The sequence below is a fragment of the Vicia villosa genome, linkage group LG2 (assembly GCF_029867415.1).
Source record: "Vicia villosa cultivar HV-30 ecotype Madison, WI linkage group LG2, Vvil1.0, whole genome shotgun sequence".
NCBI lineage: Eukaryota > Viridiplantae > Streptophyta > Magnoliopsida > Fabales > Fabaceae > Vicia > Vicia villosa.
In genome coordinates this window covers 4,780,278-4,794,161 of record NC_081181.1, presented here as the reverse complement: position 1 = coordinate 4,794,161, position 13,884 = coordinate 4,780,278, and the positions used below count along the sequence as shown (strand labels likewise).

At 32.8% G+C, this 13,884-nt stretch overlaps 3 protein-coding genes across 3 annotated transcripts; 2 read left to right on the top strand and 1 right to left on the bottom strand.

The window, feature by feature from the left end:
• The first annotated feature begins 897 nt into the window (after window positions 1-897).
• LOC131648489 (F-box/kelch-repeat protein At3g06240-like) lies at window positions 898-2,118 on the top strand. Its single transcript, XM_058918241.1, has one exon. It carries the CDS (start codon window positions 898-900, stop codon window positions 2,116-2,118), a length of 1,221 nt encoding a protein of 406 aa, XP_058774224.1.
• Window positions 2,119-4,681: 2,563 nt separating this feature from the next.
• On the top strand, window positions 4,682-5,896 carry LOC131648487 (F-box protein CPR1-like). Its single transcript, XM_058918240.1, has one exon. It carries the CDS (start codon window positions 4,682-4,684, stop codon window positions 5,894-5,896), a length of 1,215 nt encoding a protein of 404 aa, XP_058774223.1.
• A 3,113-nt stretch (window positions 5,897-9,009) lies between these two features.
• LOC131648486 (uncharacterized) lies at window positions 9,010-9,645 on the bottom strand. The gene has a single exon (XM_058918239.1). It carries the CDS (start codon window positions 9,643-9,645, stop codon window positions 9,010-9,012), a length of 636 nt encoding a protein of 211 aa, XP_058774222.1.
• Window positions 9,646-13,884: the final 4,239 nt, after the last annotated feature.

The following is a 13,884-nucleotide window of genomic DNA, read 5'->3' as shown; positions in this document are numbered from 1 at the left end:
TCTTTTAAAATGTCTCTCAACTTTTCAAAAGTTAAAAATTACAAAGAAATTATGCTTGAGGTCACGAGTTCGAATCCTGAAAAATGTATAAAATATGTTAATCTAATAACTACTAACATAGTGTTCGAATCCTAAAAAAAACAAAAAGTATGTTTACTTAATAACTACTAACATATTGTCTAAAAAATTATTTTAATTATTTCAATTACATAAAATATAAAAAATAGACGAGTGAGAAAATAAAAGATGCACTAAGTAAAGATGTAAGCTAACTTTACAGCGTCATCTAAGAAATAAGATACGTCTCGCTAAATCATATTATTTTTTTTAAAAATGATTTGAAAAATGAATGATTTTTTGTTGTAAGATTGAATAGATTTTTTTTACACATTAAAATATTTATTTTTTATTTAAATATTATTATTAATATAAATATATTTAATCTAGAAGATATATGTTAACCTAAAAATAATTTTTATAAGTCATATTCTTTGAACTGTTTTGACCAATATTAAATTAAATATATAATTAATTTAATATAATTGGTTTAATGAAAATACATCGGTGTAAAACAGTTTTAGTGAAATCATAATCGTTAATTTTTGGAGAAGTTTTGACAATTCTTTTATAAAAATTGTCATATTTGAATTATTTTGACCCGAAAATTAATTTAAATATTCTCTCTCATGAAAATTAATTGTCATGTTATTTGAATTATTTTGACCAAAGTTAATAAAAAAAATGGCTTTTGGACTTAGAGCCCCAATTCAAACATTTCTTTAACCCAGCAAGTAGTAACAGTGAATTGAAGAAATTTCTTCTCTTTGGAAGCAATCACCATCGTTCAACTCGACCACGGATTATCTGCAGAAGCGATCACCACTGTTCAGGTCGACCATGGATTGTCAGCAGAAGCAATCTCCGGCGTTCAGCGAGTCTTCCGATTCAAAGGTTAGCCGGAAGTATATTCACAATGATCTTGCTTTCTATGTTCTTTCAAAACTGCCCATTAAATCATTGAAACGCTTTGGATGCGTACGCAAATCATGGTCCAGTTTATTTGATGACTCTCATTTCTTGACAGTGTTTCGAAACCATTTCATATCTCGTCACAATTCTGATGATGATCATCATACATTTCTCCTCATATATCAACGTGACCATGCTGATCGTGAATACGCTGAATTTCATTTGCTCGATAGTAGAATCAAATTAAATTTGCCACCTCCGTTTTCAGAAGAGGACCGTTTTCTTAGTATTTTGGGAAAAACAAGTGTTAACGGTATTTTTTGTATTGGACAAGATAGTATAGGGGGAAATAAGGTCAGATATGTACTGTGGAACCCAGCAACCGAGGAATTCGTCAATATTCCTCCTAGCCCCGATGAGCTTGTACCGAAACACCCTCTCCTTTTTGTGTTTCATAAATTTCACGGGTTTGGTTATGACCAACTAAGAGATGACTTTAAGGTGATTCAGTATGTATCATTTGATAGCTCAGGTTGTGATGGCTATGACATTGATTCTCCTCCACCTCAAGGTATAATCTATTACTCCTTTTTTGAGATATATAGTCTAAGAAATAATTCTTGGAAGATACTCCACATCGACGATATGTCTCTGCGCTGTGTAAGTAACGCATTTACTGGTGAGGAATTGTACATGAATGGTGCATGTCATTGGTTGGTTCAAGGTAAAATACATGATACAATAGCTCTCATGTCATTTGACCTCAGTCACGAGGTGTTCTTAACAACACCCATAGATGAAAGATCTGAGTTGGATTATGGACATTTGGCGGTGTTAAATGGATCAATTGCTTTTATCATAAATCATGACAAGAATAATACTTTTCACATATCTATTCTGGGTGAACTCGGCGTGAAGGAATCATGGATCAAACTGTTTATTCTTGGCCCTATGCCTTCCATTGACTGGCCCCTAATTGGATTTGGGAACAAGGGATACATTTTCTTTAGAAAAATAGATGATGAACTAGTACGGGTTGATTTGAGCACCCAAATAATTGAGGAGCTTGGTGTTAAAGGAGAGGATTATTGTTGTAAGATCGGAATTTACAAGGAAAGCCTTCTCTCGATTCGAGGATCAACTAACTAGTTTTTTTTTCTTCTTATTGTCTTCACCCTGAGGTATATTGGCTATGGTTATTAGGATTTTTACCTTGTATGCAAAGTGATTTGTCGACTTCACAATTCATAGTTGAAAAGAATAAAAAGATTTTGCAAACGGATTATGTTTCTATTTCATTTGTAAGAATGCTTATGTTTTCTTTAATGAATGTGCTCCAATTTTTCTCATATTATATATCTATTTTTGAATTTCATTTCATTTCATTATGCTTCAAATATATACATGAATGTTTATAATATTTCATATCATGAATCATATGTATTTACTTAATCCTACTCTTGGCTTCATAGGGTTGTTGAAGAACTAATTGACAAAAAGAATGTTTAGTCAATGAGTCTAAGTTTCAGAAAAGCTAATTTGTGATTCCTCTTTGTTTATCCTATTTTCTGACAATTTTGGATGGCATCAGACTTTCACAATAGTTGGATCATTTTGTGCGAGGTGGTCGCAAAGAGTATACTGAACTGGTTTTTAATGTTATTTTTACTATTGTAAATATTTATCAAAATAAATTTTCTACTGGTATTGAATAATCTACAACAGTGGCAAAGGTAGTCCATGCCAACACATGAATTGATTGTCCAAATTTTAATAGCCTCTGGATCAATGTTGAAGCAGAGATGCATCAATAAAACACATATACTATTGAAAGAATTTTAAGTTGAGACATGAGAGGACAGCATAATAGATATAAATCTGTATATATTTGATTGAAATTCATAATAGATAAATAAACACAAATCTGTTTCATAATAGTTTCTCCTATGCCTCGCCTTCATTGACGCATGAAAAGTCTAGAGTTGTTATCACCCTCCTTAACCCACTCATAGCTAGATTTCTGGTTGATGATGCTTTCTATGTTGTGAATATTCTGCCAAAAAGATTCCTGATATATCCTTCTGTCCACAAAATCCTGCTCTGTTAGAATCTTGTTCGTAAATTCTGAATCTGCGAACAAGTTCTAGAATTATCGGATCTTTGGAAAGAAGAGAAAACCATTGAAGATAACATAAAACCGTTAAAGATTGTGGAAGGAGACCATCACAGTTCACATGTAGCAAATGCAATTCAGGCAGAATGAATTGTAGATGGATATGAGTAGAGTGATAGTTTTTCCATTTGATAATCTAACTTGTTTCACTGAAGAAAGATACAAGAACAACATGTCCGAAGACGAAGATGAACAAGTAGACATTGATGCTAATCTGTTTGATTGAGGGTTGGATGCTAACTTGTTTTTCCACAATGACATTCGCCGAGAATTTTTCAGCATTTTCTACTTTTGCAATTCCTACATTTTAGTTTCAAGCTCCTCTTCTTCTACTTTGCATAAAAGGCCAAAGTAGTGCAACATGATACATTTGCGTTGAAATGTGCACTAATCATCTGAATATGTGTGTGTTTTGTCAGAGAATAGGTAGTAAAGTTAATTGTCTAATTGATTCATTTGTATTATGGTCAAAATTTGCTGAGATTACAAAGGAAGGATCCTTGGGAAATAATACATAGAGAACACAGAAAGAAAAACCTGATGAAGCTTCTTCCCGCGGACAGTGAGAATGTGAAACAAGAAACAACATTTGTTTGGTTTATTCCGTGACTGTTTCGGAAAATACTTACATGGTCACAGCTATACCACCTGGATTTACACACAACCAATCACATTTTTTTATTAATTAAATAATAAAATTAAAATTATCTCTCTCCTCCATTATCACAACCACCCTCCATGTTGACAATTAAAAACGACATTAAATTTTAAATAAATTTAAATTCTCTCTCTTCTTATTGGTTGTTCCTAAATATATGGATTTAAGTCCGTGTCCATGCAAGAATTGCTCGACTGTTTCCGGTCGTGTCCTCACAAACATCATATATATATATATATATATATATATATATATATATATATATATATATATATATATATATATATAAATGGTTTATTCCGTGACTGTTTCCGGTCGTGTCCTCACAAACATCAGACACTCTCTCACTAAATCATATTATTATTTTAAAATGATTTAAAAGATTAGTGTTTTTTTATTGTAAGATGGAATAAATTTTTTTTACACATTAAATTTTTTATTTTTTATTTAAATAATATTATTAATTTAAGTATTATTTAGTTTAAAAGATATATCTCAATGTAAGAATAATTTTTATAAGTCAGATTGTTTGAACTATTTTGACCAATATTAATTTAAATATATAATTACTATAATAGAGGTGTCATGGTGTTTGAATTGTTTTGACCAAAATTAATTTAAATATTTTCTCAATCCTTTTCAAAAAAAATATTTTATTTATCTAAAATCATTGAATAATTAATATACTTGATTAATTATTCAATGAATTTTAAAAACATGCACCGTCTCTTATAAAAATAAAAAAATAAAAATATATAATTAGTATAATAGAGGTGTGATGTTATTTGAATTCAAACACTTCTCTTACCTAGCAACAGTGGTAACAGTAAATTGAAGAAATTTCCTCTCTTTGTAAGCTATCACAAATGTTGAGCTCGGCCATGGATTATCTACAGAAGCAATCACCACCGTTCAACGATTCAAAGGTTAGCCGAAAGTATATTCATGATGATCTTGCTTTCTATGTTCTTTCAAAACTTGCCATTAAATCATTGAAGCGCTTTGGATGCGTACGCAAATCATGGTCCATTTTATTTGATGACTCTGATTTCATGGCCTTGTTTCGCAACCATTTCATAACTCGTCATGGTTCTGATGATGATCATCATACATTTCTTCTCATACATCATCGTGAACTGCCTGCCACACCTGATTATCGTTTCCATGCCGAGCTTCATTTGCTTGAGAACAGACTCAAATTAAATTTGCCACCTCCATTTCAAGTGGATGACAATCATCTTAGTATTTTGGGGAAAACAAGTGTTAACGGTATTTTTTGTATCGGCCAATATTTTGTAGGGGGAGATTCAAATAAGGTCATATATGTATTATGGAATCCTGCTATCCAGGAATTCTTTGTCATTCCTCCTAGCCCAGGTCATCTTTTACCAAAACACCGTGTGCATGTGCTTCATGACTTTCATGGGTTTGGTTATGCCCAAGTAAGAGATGACTTTAAGGTCATTCAGTATGTATCATTTGATACCTCAGGTAGGGGCGATGGCTATGACGATTATCCTCGTATAATGTATGACCCTTTTTTTGAGATATATAGTCTGAGAAATAATTCTTGGAAGATACTCCACATTGACGATATGTCTCTGCGGTATGTAGGTAACGCATTTACTGGTGACGAATTGTACATGAATGGTGCATGTCATTGGTTGGTTAATAGTCAACCTGATAAAATAGTTCTCTTGTCATTTGACCTCAGTGATGAGATGTTCTTTACAACACCCATTGGTGAAATATCTGATTACAATTATGGACATTTAGCCGTGTTAAATGGATCAATTGCTTATATCATAAATCATGACAACGATGATATTTTTCACATATCTATTTTGGGTGAACTCGGTGTGAAAGAATCATGGATCAAACTATTTATTTATGGCCCCATACCGTCCATGGACTGGCCCCTAATTGGATTTGGGAAGAAGGGATATGTTTTCTTTAGGAAAAAAGATGATGAGCTAGCCTATGTTGATTTGAGCACTCAAATAATTGAGGAGCTTGGTGTTAAAGGAGAGGATTATTGTTGTAAGATCGGAATTTACAAGGAAAGTCTTGTTTCGATTCGAGGATCAACTAACTAGTTTTGTTTTTCACCCAGAGGTATATGGCATTGGTTACAAAGTGATTTGTCAACTTGACAATTCATAAGTATTATATCAAGTATTTGACAATTTAAGAAGACACCCGGTGATATGGATCTTGTTTTATCAATTTAATTTTAAATGTTTAGTCTTTTTTTATGTTTCTATTTTTCATTTGTAAGAATGCTATGTTTTCTTTAATGAATGTGCTCCAATTTTACTCATATAGTTATCAACATTTGTTCTGCATACCTGTTTTGAAGTCTCGAGAATTTTGATTGTATTGACTATTGAGTCAACAACTCCATCAAAGTAGAGAACTAGAAATATACTTAAGATGATTTGAGTAAATTTTAAATAGAATACTAAACTCTGCTGGAATCATCTGTCAGAAAATAAAAGTTCATGTTATTCATACATGTGATATAAAAGTTCATCGTAGTAACATGTTCCATGCTTCTTTCATTGGTATTTCCATAACTCTCTGGTTACACTTGGCCATGATTTCTTGAGCTTTAGTATTAAATCTGCTGGAATCATTGGTAAACAAAAGTGAAGAATCATTGGTACAACAAGAACCAGCCAAATAAAAAGACCAACCTGTAGAAATCAGCATAACTCTTTAAGATTTAAGATTTGTATTTTATCAAACATATCGACCTCATTCAGTGGAGTTGAGATCCTCTCCATTTGTCAAAAAAATGGAGACCTCCATTACTAAAGTTTTGATGCATAATGCATCAATGTTCTTGGAAAGTGTGACATGTATTTGTATAATTTAACTTTTATATCATAAAAACTTTAGTAATGGAACTCTCCATTCCTTTTGAGAAATGGAGAGGATCTTAGCTCATTTTTATCGCGTTCTTCAATTTTGTGACTCAGATTTGTTATATATTCTCCATAATTGCAACTCTCGATTTTAATTTATCATTGTGCTCTGTTATGAAATGGTGATGACAAATTTGGAAATTCAAAAGCTAATTTGTGATTCAAATTAAGGACAACTTAGTTAACTTTATTATTAATATAATAATGTTAACTACCAACATAATCACTGAATTATCCTAACTAAACCAATTTAGATACCTTATTTCGTAACATTAAATGTAATTACGCGCCATTACTTATGTAAACTCTATTCTAATTCCAATGTATTTTTTCTCTTTTGAAGAGATTTAGACATTGGAGAAAGACAACTGACCTTTATCATTCATCTTCTATTCATTCATTTAAACAATATTCTACAATTTATTTAATAAAATTTTAACTTTTGATCGTTCATCTTCTTCAATAAACATTACATGTCCCTGTGTTTTGATTATTTTGAAAATTTCATCAACAACCTCATACTTAGGATTCCACTCACAGAGCCACAAAGTCGCCGAAAAACGTACGGAACTGCCAAACTGAGCGTAAGGAGACTGTAGAGTGCACTTTTTTTGCTTAAAAATATGCTTAGGTTAACTGTTTTTTCCTCCTTTTTATCTTGTTCTTCAATTTTGTGATTCAAATCTATTTTATATTCTCCGTAGTTGCAACTCTCGCTTATAATTTATCATTGTGCTCTATTATGGAATGATGATGAAAAATTTTGGAATTCAAAAGGATAACTTAATTATGAGATTAGTGATTTCTTATCAAAGAGAAGCACCACTAAATGGAGCTAAGATCCTCTCCATTTCTCAAAAGAAATGGAGAGTTCCATTACTAAAGTTTTTATGATATAAAAGTTAAATTATACAAATACATGTCACACTTTCCATTATGCATCAAAACTTTAGTAATGGAGGTCTCCATTTTTTGACAAATGGAGAGGATCTCAACTCGATAAAAAGGAAGAGGAAAAAACAGTTAACCTAAGTAGATTTTATAGGTGAACAAAAGTGCTCTATGCATTCTCCTTACGCTTTGTTCGGTGGTTCAATATGTTTTTCAGTGGCTCTGTGAGTGGAACCCTACGTATGAGGTTGTTGATGGAATTTTCGAAAAAAATAAAACACAAGGACATGCATTATTTACGGAAGAAGATGAATGATCAAAAGGTAGAATCTGATTAAATAAATGATAGAATCTGATTTGAATGAATGAAATAGAAGAGGAATGACAAAGGTCTGTTGTCTTTTTCTAATGCCTAAATCTCTTCAAAAGATATTAAATAAATTGAAATTAGAGTAAAGTTTACCGAAGTAATTTATGTTCGATGTAATTAATAGGTACTACTCCGATATGATTTATAAGCAAAAAAAAAAAATAATTTTTACGCTTATTAAGAATGATAGTTAAGTGCATTAAATTTTCTTGATTTTATGTAAAAGAGATAATACAATTACTAATATACCCTTAATTAAATTGTCATTTACTAACAATATTAAGTACTTAATGTAGGGATAGTTTTGAAATAAAAGCATTAAATACATCTAGATTTCTTGACTTTTGTTTATATTTCAATGAATTTAAAAGATTTTTGCTTATAAATATGACCGAACTGATTAAATAATAATTAGGGATGTGCAACTATATTTATATTTAAGGTTATGAAATAAGCTCTCTAAATTAATATAGTTAGGATAATTCGAAAATTATGTTGGTAGTTAACTTTATTAATAGATTCTTCTTGAATTTAAGCCTTGGATATATTATTTCTTCAAAATTCTTATTGTATGCACGCTATCATGAACAACATTTGTGAAGATCTCACATTTAGCAGCTTGCTGTCATTTCTCACTCTGCCTTTTAATATTTCAATTCTCTAGCTTCCAAACACCATCAATATCCCAAGTAAAATTTCAACAAAGTAAACTAAAAGTAAAAGGAAACAACTTAGTGCACAAAAATAGAGAAACAAAGTGTGCATGTGAAATAAAAACCACCCCATGCATTGTTTTGTTGCCAAGTTTCTCTACAATAAGGTTCTACAGCTCAAATATAAAGAAAATGAAGACAAAAAATGAATATTAATATTGCCTGATAAAGAACTAAGAAGAAAGGGATATTACATATCCTCCAATCGAAAAAGGCTTTCCTTGTAAATTCCAATCTTACAACAAGATTGATCTCCTTTAAAACCAATCTCTTCAATTCTTTGGGTGTTCACGTCAATCCAGACTAGTTCATCGATCATCGTCTTTTTTTCTAAAATAAACATATCCCATCTTCCCAACTCCAACCGGATATGGGGGCGCGTCGATGGAAGGAATGGTACTAAAACTAAGTAGTTTGATCCATGATTCCTTCACACCAACTTGACCCAGAATTGATATATGATAAATAAGATCATCGTCATGATTTGAGATTATAGCAATCGATCCATTTAACACAACCAAATGTTTATAAAAATCCAAATTTTCATCCATGGATGTTGTAAAAAACACCTCGTCACTAAGGTCAAATGACATTAGCCATGATTTATCATTATTACACGTAACCAACCAATGACATGCACCATCCATGTACACTTCATTAGCCGTAAATGCATTCCCAAAATACCATTGAGACATATCAATGTCCGCTACCCTCCAAGAGTTGCTTTTTAAATGGTTGCGAAACAAGGCAATGAAATGAGAGTTATCAAATAAAATGGACCATGATTTACGCACGCATGCAAAGCGTTTCAATGATTTAATGGGAAGTTTTGAAAGAACATAGAAGGCAATATCATCGTTAATATACTTTCTGCTAACCTTTGAATCGGAGGATTTGTTTCCCTTATGGATTGGAGCACCGTGGGAGACGGCGGCGGAATCCATGATCGTGGTGAGCGATGGTGACAGTGAGTGGTTGTGATAACATCTAGTGGTTACTTGCTTTAAAGACCCATTTATTATTTTTACTTACAAGGCCCATTATTAAATTTTAATGATAAGAATTGAAAGTAAGCAAAAACATTTCATTTTTTTACAGTAATTTACTTTTGATTTTTTTCAAACATTTAACATAATTTATTAATTAAAAACAACAACTAATAAACAATATCTATTATTATATTGTTAAGAGTTTCGAATTTTTGCTTACATGATAATAAAAATAAAAATTTATGAATATATATTGTACGAGTATGAGGCAGGGTCAGTACTAAGGTATCCGCACCCGCGTCCATACCCGCTTATTTTCGTGGGTAATTGTTCATGTTCATACTCGTATCTATTTTGCAAGGTTCTATCCTATCCGTTGTGGACAATTTTTGTGGGTGTCCATTAGGGATGAGTCCAATTGTCATCCTTATTCACAGTTGTGTGTGTGAATTTTTAATGGTTATTACCACTCAGTCTTTAAAAAAAATGTATAAAAATCAAATCAATAATTTAAGACTTAATATTTTTTCCCCATTTCTTACACTTAGAGTTCATTTTGATACCTTAATAACAACAATCTCAATCTAAACGAAATTATAACAACATCAACAATAAATCTATTACGTACTTATTTCAATAAAAACAACAACATATAACATTCCATCTCAATCTAAACAACAACAACAACAACCACATTAAACAATAACTCAAAAACAACAATCTCAATCTCAACAAAACTACAACAACAACAACCACATTAAACAATAACTCAAAAACAACAATCTCAATCTCAACAAAACTACAACAACATCGACAATAAACTTATTACGTACTTATCTAACAAAAAACAACAACATATAACATTCAATTTCAATCTAAACAACAACAAAAATAATAACAACATTAAACCTCTAGGATTTAGGGTCTCAACAATAAGAACAACAACAACAACATTAGTATAACACGAGTAGTGATATTTCATGTACGAGATATGTGAAGAAGAAGTCAAAGAAATGATTATGGTCTTTCCTTTTTGCAAGTATCGAACGAGAGCCCTAAACGCATATCATCTCCATATTTCCTTGCTTTTTACGAGTTGGAGAATAGGAGGAATTGATCATTGAGGAATTATTTCCAATCCTTGGCATTCGATTTCATTCATAGTCACTTTATTAGTAAACACCTTCGTCTCTTCATCCCTGAAAGCATTTATTAAAACGCCAGTGGTTCCTTGTTCGAAGTCTTTGCCCTTATCCATTACTATGCTCCTTCAATCTTGTATTTACCTGGTACCTTTCTCAATCCAAGATTTTACTTTCAACATATACTATTTTCCACCAAAGATGAGTGATAGTACTATTCATTTAGCGAGTGATTCTGAGAGCGGTATTTCATATTTTATGGGAATAGGGATATCTCCTGACTCTCATCTCCCTCCTTTTGCTCATAACCACATGGTCTAGAAGGTATATCCATATTTGATGATTCTAACTCAAAAAGGGCATCTGGGAACTCTTTTGACGAAGGAGCTTCTTCGTTCTACTATTTTGAGGCCCTTTTATCAAATGATAGTGAAAGGGAAGATCATACCGAGGTCCCTATGCCCCCTCCCATTTTGACCGAGGGGGACATTCAAGCTAACAAATAGGTGAGAGAATGTGCTTATAATTTAATCCGACTTTACTTGGGAACCAATAACCATGAACCCAACGATATTAAACTGAAGGCCCACTTGGATCTTCGAGGAAGGTTAAATGTGATGTTTCGTATCATACCTGGTGAACATTGTAAATCCGACCACCTGGCCTAGAAATGTGTGACGTTGGCGGAGCCTGCCGATGTGATTAAGTATGACATGGTGGATATAGAGGTGGTGGGTACCATATCTGTTATGAGCACTGAGATAGCAATAGAGACTGCTCGTATCATGGTAGACAACACTAAGGATCGGTCTATTCTTCCAGTAGGACCTGAGAAAAGGATATGCAACACTTTCGACAATTGTGTAGTCCTGCCTTATGAATGTATGTTAACAAGGGTAGGACTGCAATTGCCTTTCTTTAACTACGAAGTGTCGTCATGAAGCATTTAAAGGTTTCCCCTTCCCAACTTCATTCGAGGTCCTGGGCTCACATTAGGGTATTTAAAATGTATGTTGACTCTTGAGAATTGATCTTCGAACCTTTCACTCGGGCTATTCTTCAACTTATTCTTCCTAGTTTTCACTTCTCAAGACAATTATCGTGACCAAGTATTCATTAGTTTCCACCTGAATGCTCCTTTATTCGACCAATTCACCCGGGACTAGGGTGACTTTCTAAGGCTCTACTTGCTGGTGAAACCCCTTACTTCAGAGGCCTGCCTCACCTTTTCCTACTCCCCTTCCAAATCTTATCGCTTTTGTTAGGGCATATTTTGTAAGCATTGGTCCTCATCTTACTTCTTCTAGGACATCTATTTCTATATCACCAAGTTAGGCTCATTCTTCCCTGACGTGGCAGTGATGAAGGAGGATCTGTGTTCATGGTTTCAAGGAATGGTCTATGAGGAAGGATTTGGATCCGATGAGGTGCATCAAACCAAGGCGAGGAAGAGGTGAATTAGAACTTACGCTATCGTGAGTGCGGTTAGCCGGGAGGAAAGGAAAAAGATTTTAGGTGAAGACTTAATCTTAGAGAGTTTTTTTATATGTGTGATTGCATTTTGCAAATAACACGGATGAGTTGAAGATTTCCAATGACCTTGTTATTGCTCAAGGAATCAAGACTGGACCTTCTGGCCGGGCTATAACGCCTCCTCTCGATACCGTTGCTTTGGCTTCCACCATTGCTCCCTTCTCAATCACCGAGACCACTATTTCTACCCCTAAGGTCGACCAACTTGTTATTGTTGCAGCCACTTTGATTATGGATGGTGCCTCCATCCCGAATTTCAACGAATAAGAGCCTGGATAAAGATTAATACTCCTTTCGGGAAGAGGGTTCTCCTGAACGAACTTGTCTTTATGGGGATGATGCTTCAGGGGAGATGGACCATTTCCTGCATGTGCATGTCATATTTTATTTCAGGCTTGCTCACACTCTTGATGAAGTTGATATTGTTGTTACGATGAAGGACTTATGTTTCATCCAAAATCTCTCATAGGCGGAGAAGATAAAGCTCGTATATGAGATTGATATGTCGCAAGCGTACAACAATACTAAGTAGTATAAAAAGTATCATACCATAGAGGCCAAGTGAATGATTATCAAATTCTATTTTACCTTTGTATAGCTAAAACGATTGAAAATGTGGTTTGTAAATGATTTTTATGTTTAAAAATAAAATGATTAAAACAAGTAAAATTTAGGACTTTAAATCATGCTTCTAATCCTCTTACTGACCCCAATTTATTATGAGAATAAAGTTAATTTTGTAGAAAAATGGAAAAGATAGACAAACCCCAATTCCGTCAATGTGTTATCTTACTCTGATCAAATACGCTACCTAGTTTCATCAACGTAGTGTATTTGTTTAGAGTCAATTTTTTTAGAGCAACCATTAACAAAAATTACTTTCTCTATCAAATACTTGAGATACTTTCATTGCCTCGATTCAATAGTTCGATGTTTCTAATTCTGATATCACGCTACACCCCTCAACGTATAGGTAATATCTAACTTATTCCTACTTTCGCATTGAATATAAATACTTTACTATCCAAAAACACTTAAATAAATTTTCCCTAAGTTTTCATAACAAATTATTCATGAACCTACATGAATATTCTTACGAGACAATCCGCATTGCCCTAAATCCTTAATCGACTACTCAAACATGGTAATCACAATAACAACAAAAATATACATTGCATACATGATCTAAAGTAATAATAGCAGTAATAACGAGAAAATCGATAAAACTAAAAACCTGGAATAAAAGCAAGTAACTTGAATTAAGAAAAAGCTTCATTGGAGTCTTGAGTATACATTACTAGAAATGAAAGCAAATTGTAGGAAAAATAAAATTGTAAAGTAAACTAGAATTGAAATTTTGTTCTATGACAACAGATGTTGGCAGTTAATGGAAAATAAGATGATCAAACATAAAACAATAAAGAACACAAAGGAATTGGTAACCCAGTTCAGTGCAACGTCGCCTATGTCTAGGAGGCTTCCAACTCAAAAAAGGAAATATATTATCAATAGAACTAGT

What these genes read in the sequence shown, in the direction of transcription:
- LOC131648486 (XM_058918239.1), bottom strand. Translation starts at nt 9,645, where the DNA reads ATGGATTCCGCCGCCGTCTCCCACGGTGCTCCAATCCATAAGGGAAAC.
- LOC131648487 (XM_058918240.1), top strand. Translation starts at nt 4,682, where the DNA reads ATGGATTATCTACAGAAGCAATCACCACCGTTCAACGATTCAAAGGTT.
- LOC131648489 (XM_058918241.1), top strand. Translation starts at nt 898, where the DNA reads ATGGATTGTCAGCAGAAGCAATCTCCGGCGTTCAGCGAGTCTTCCGAT.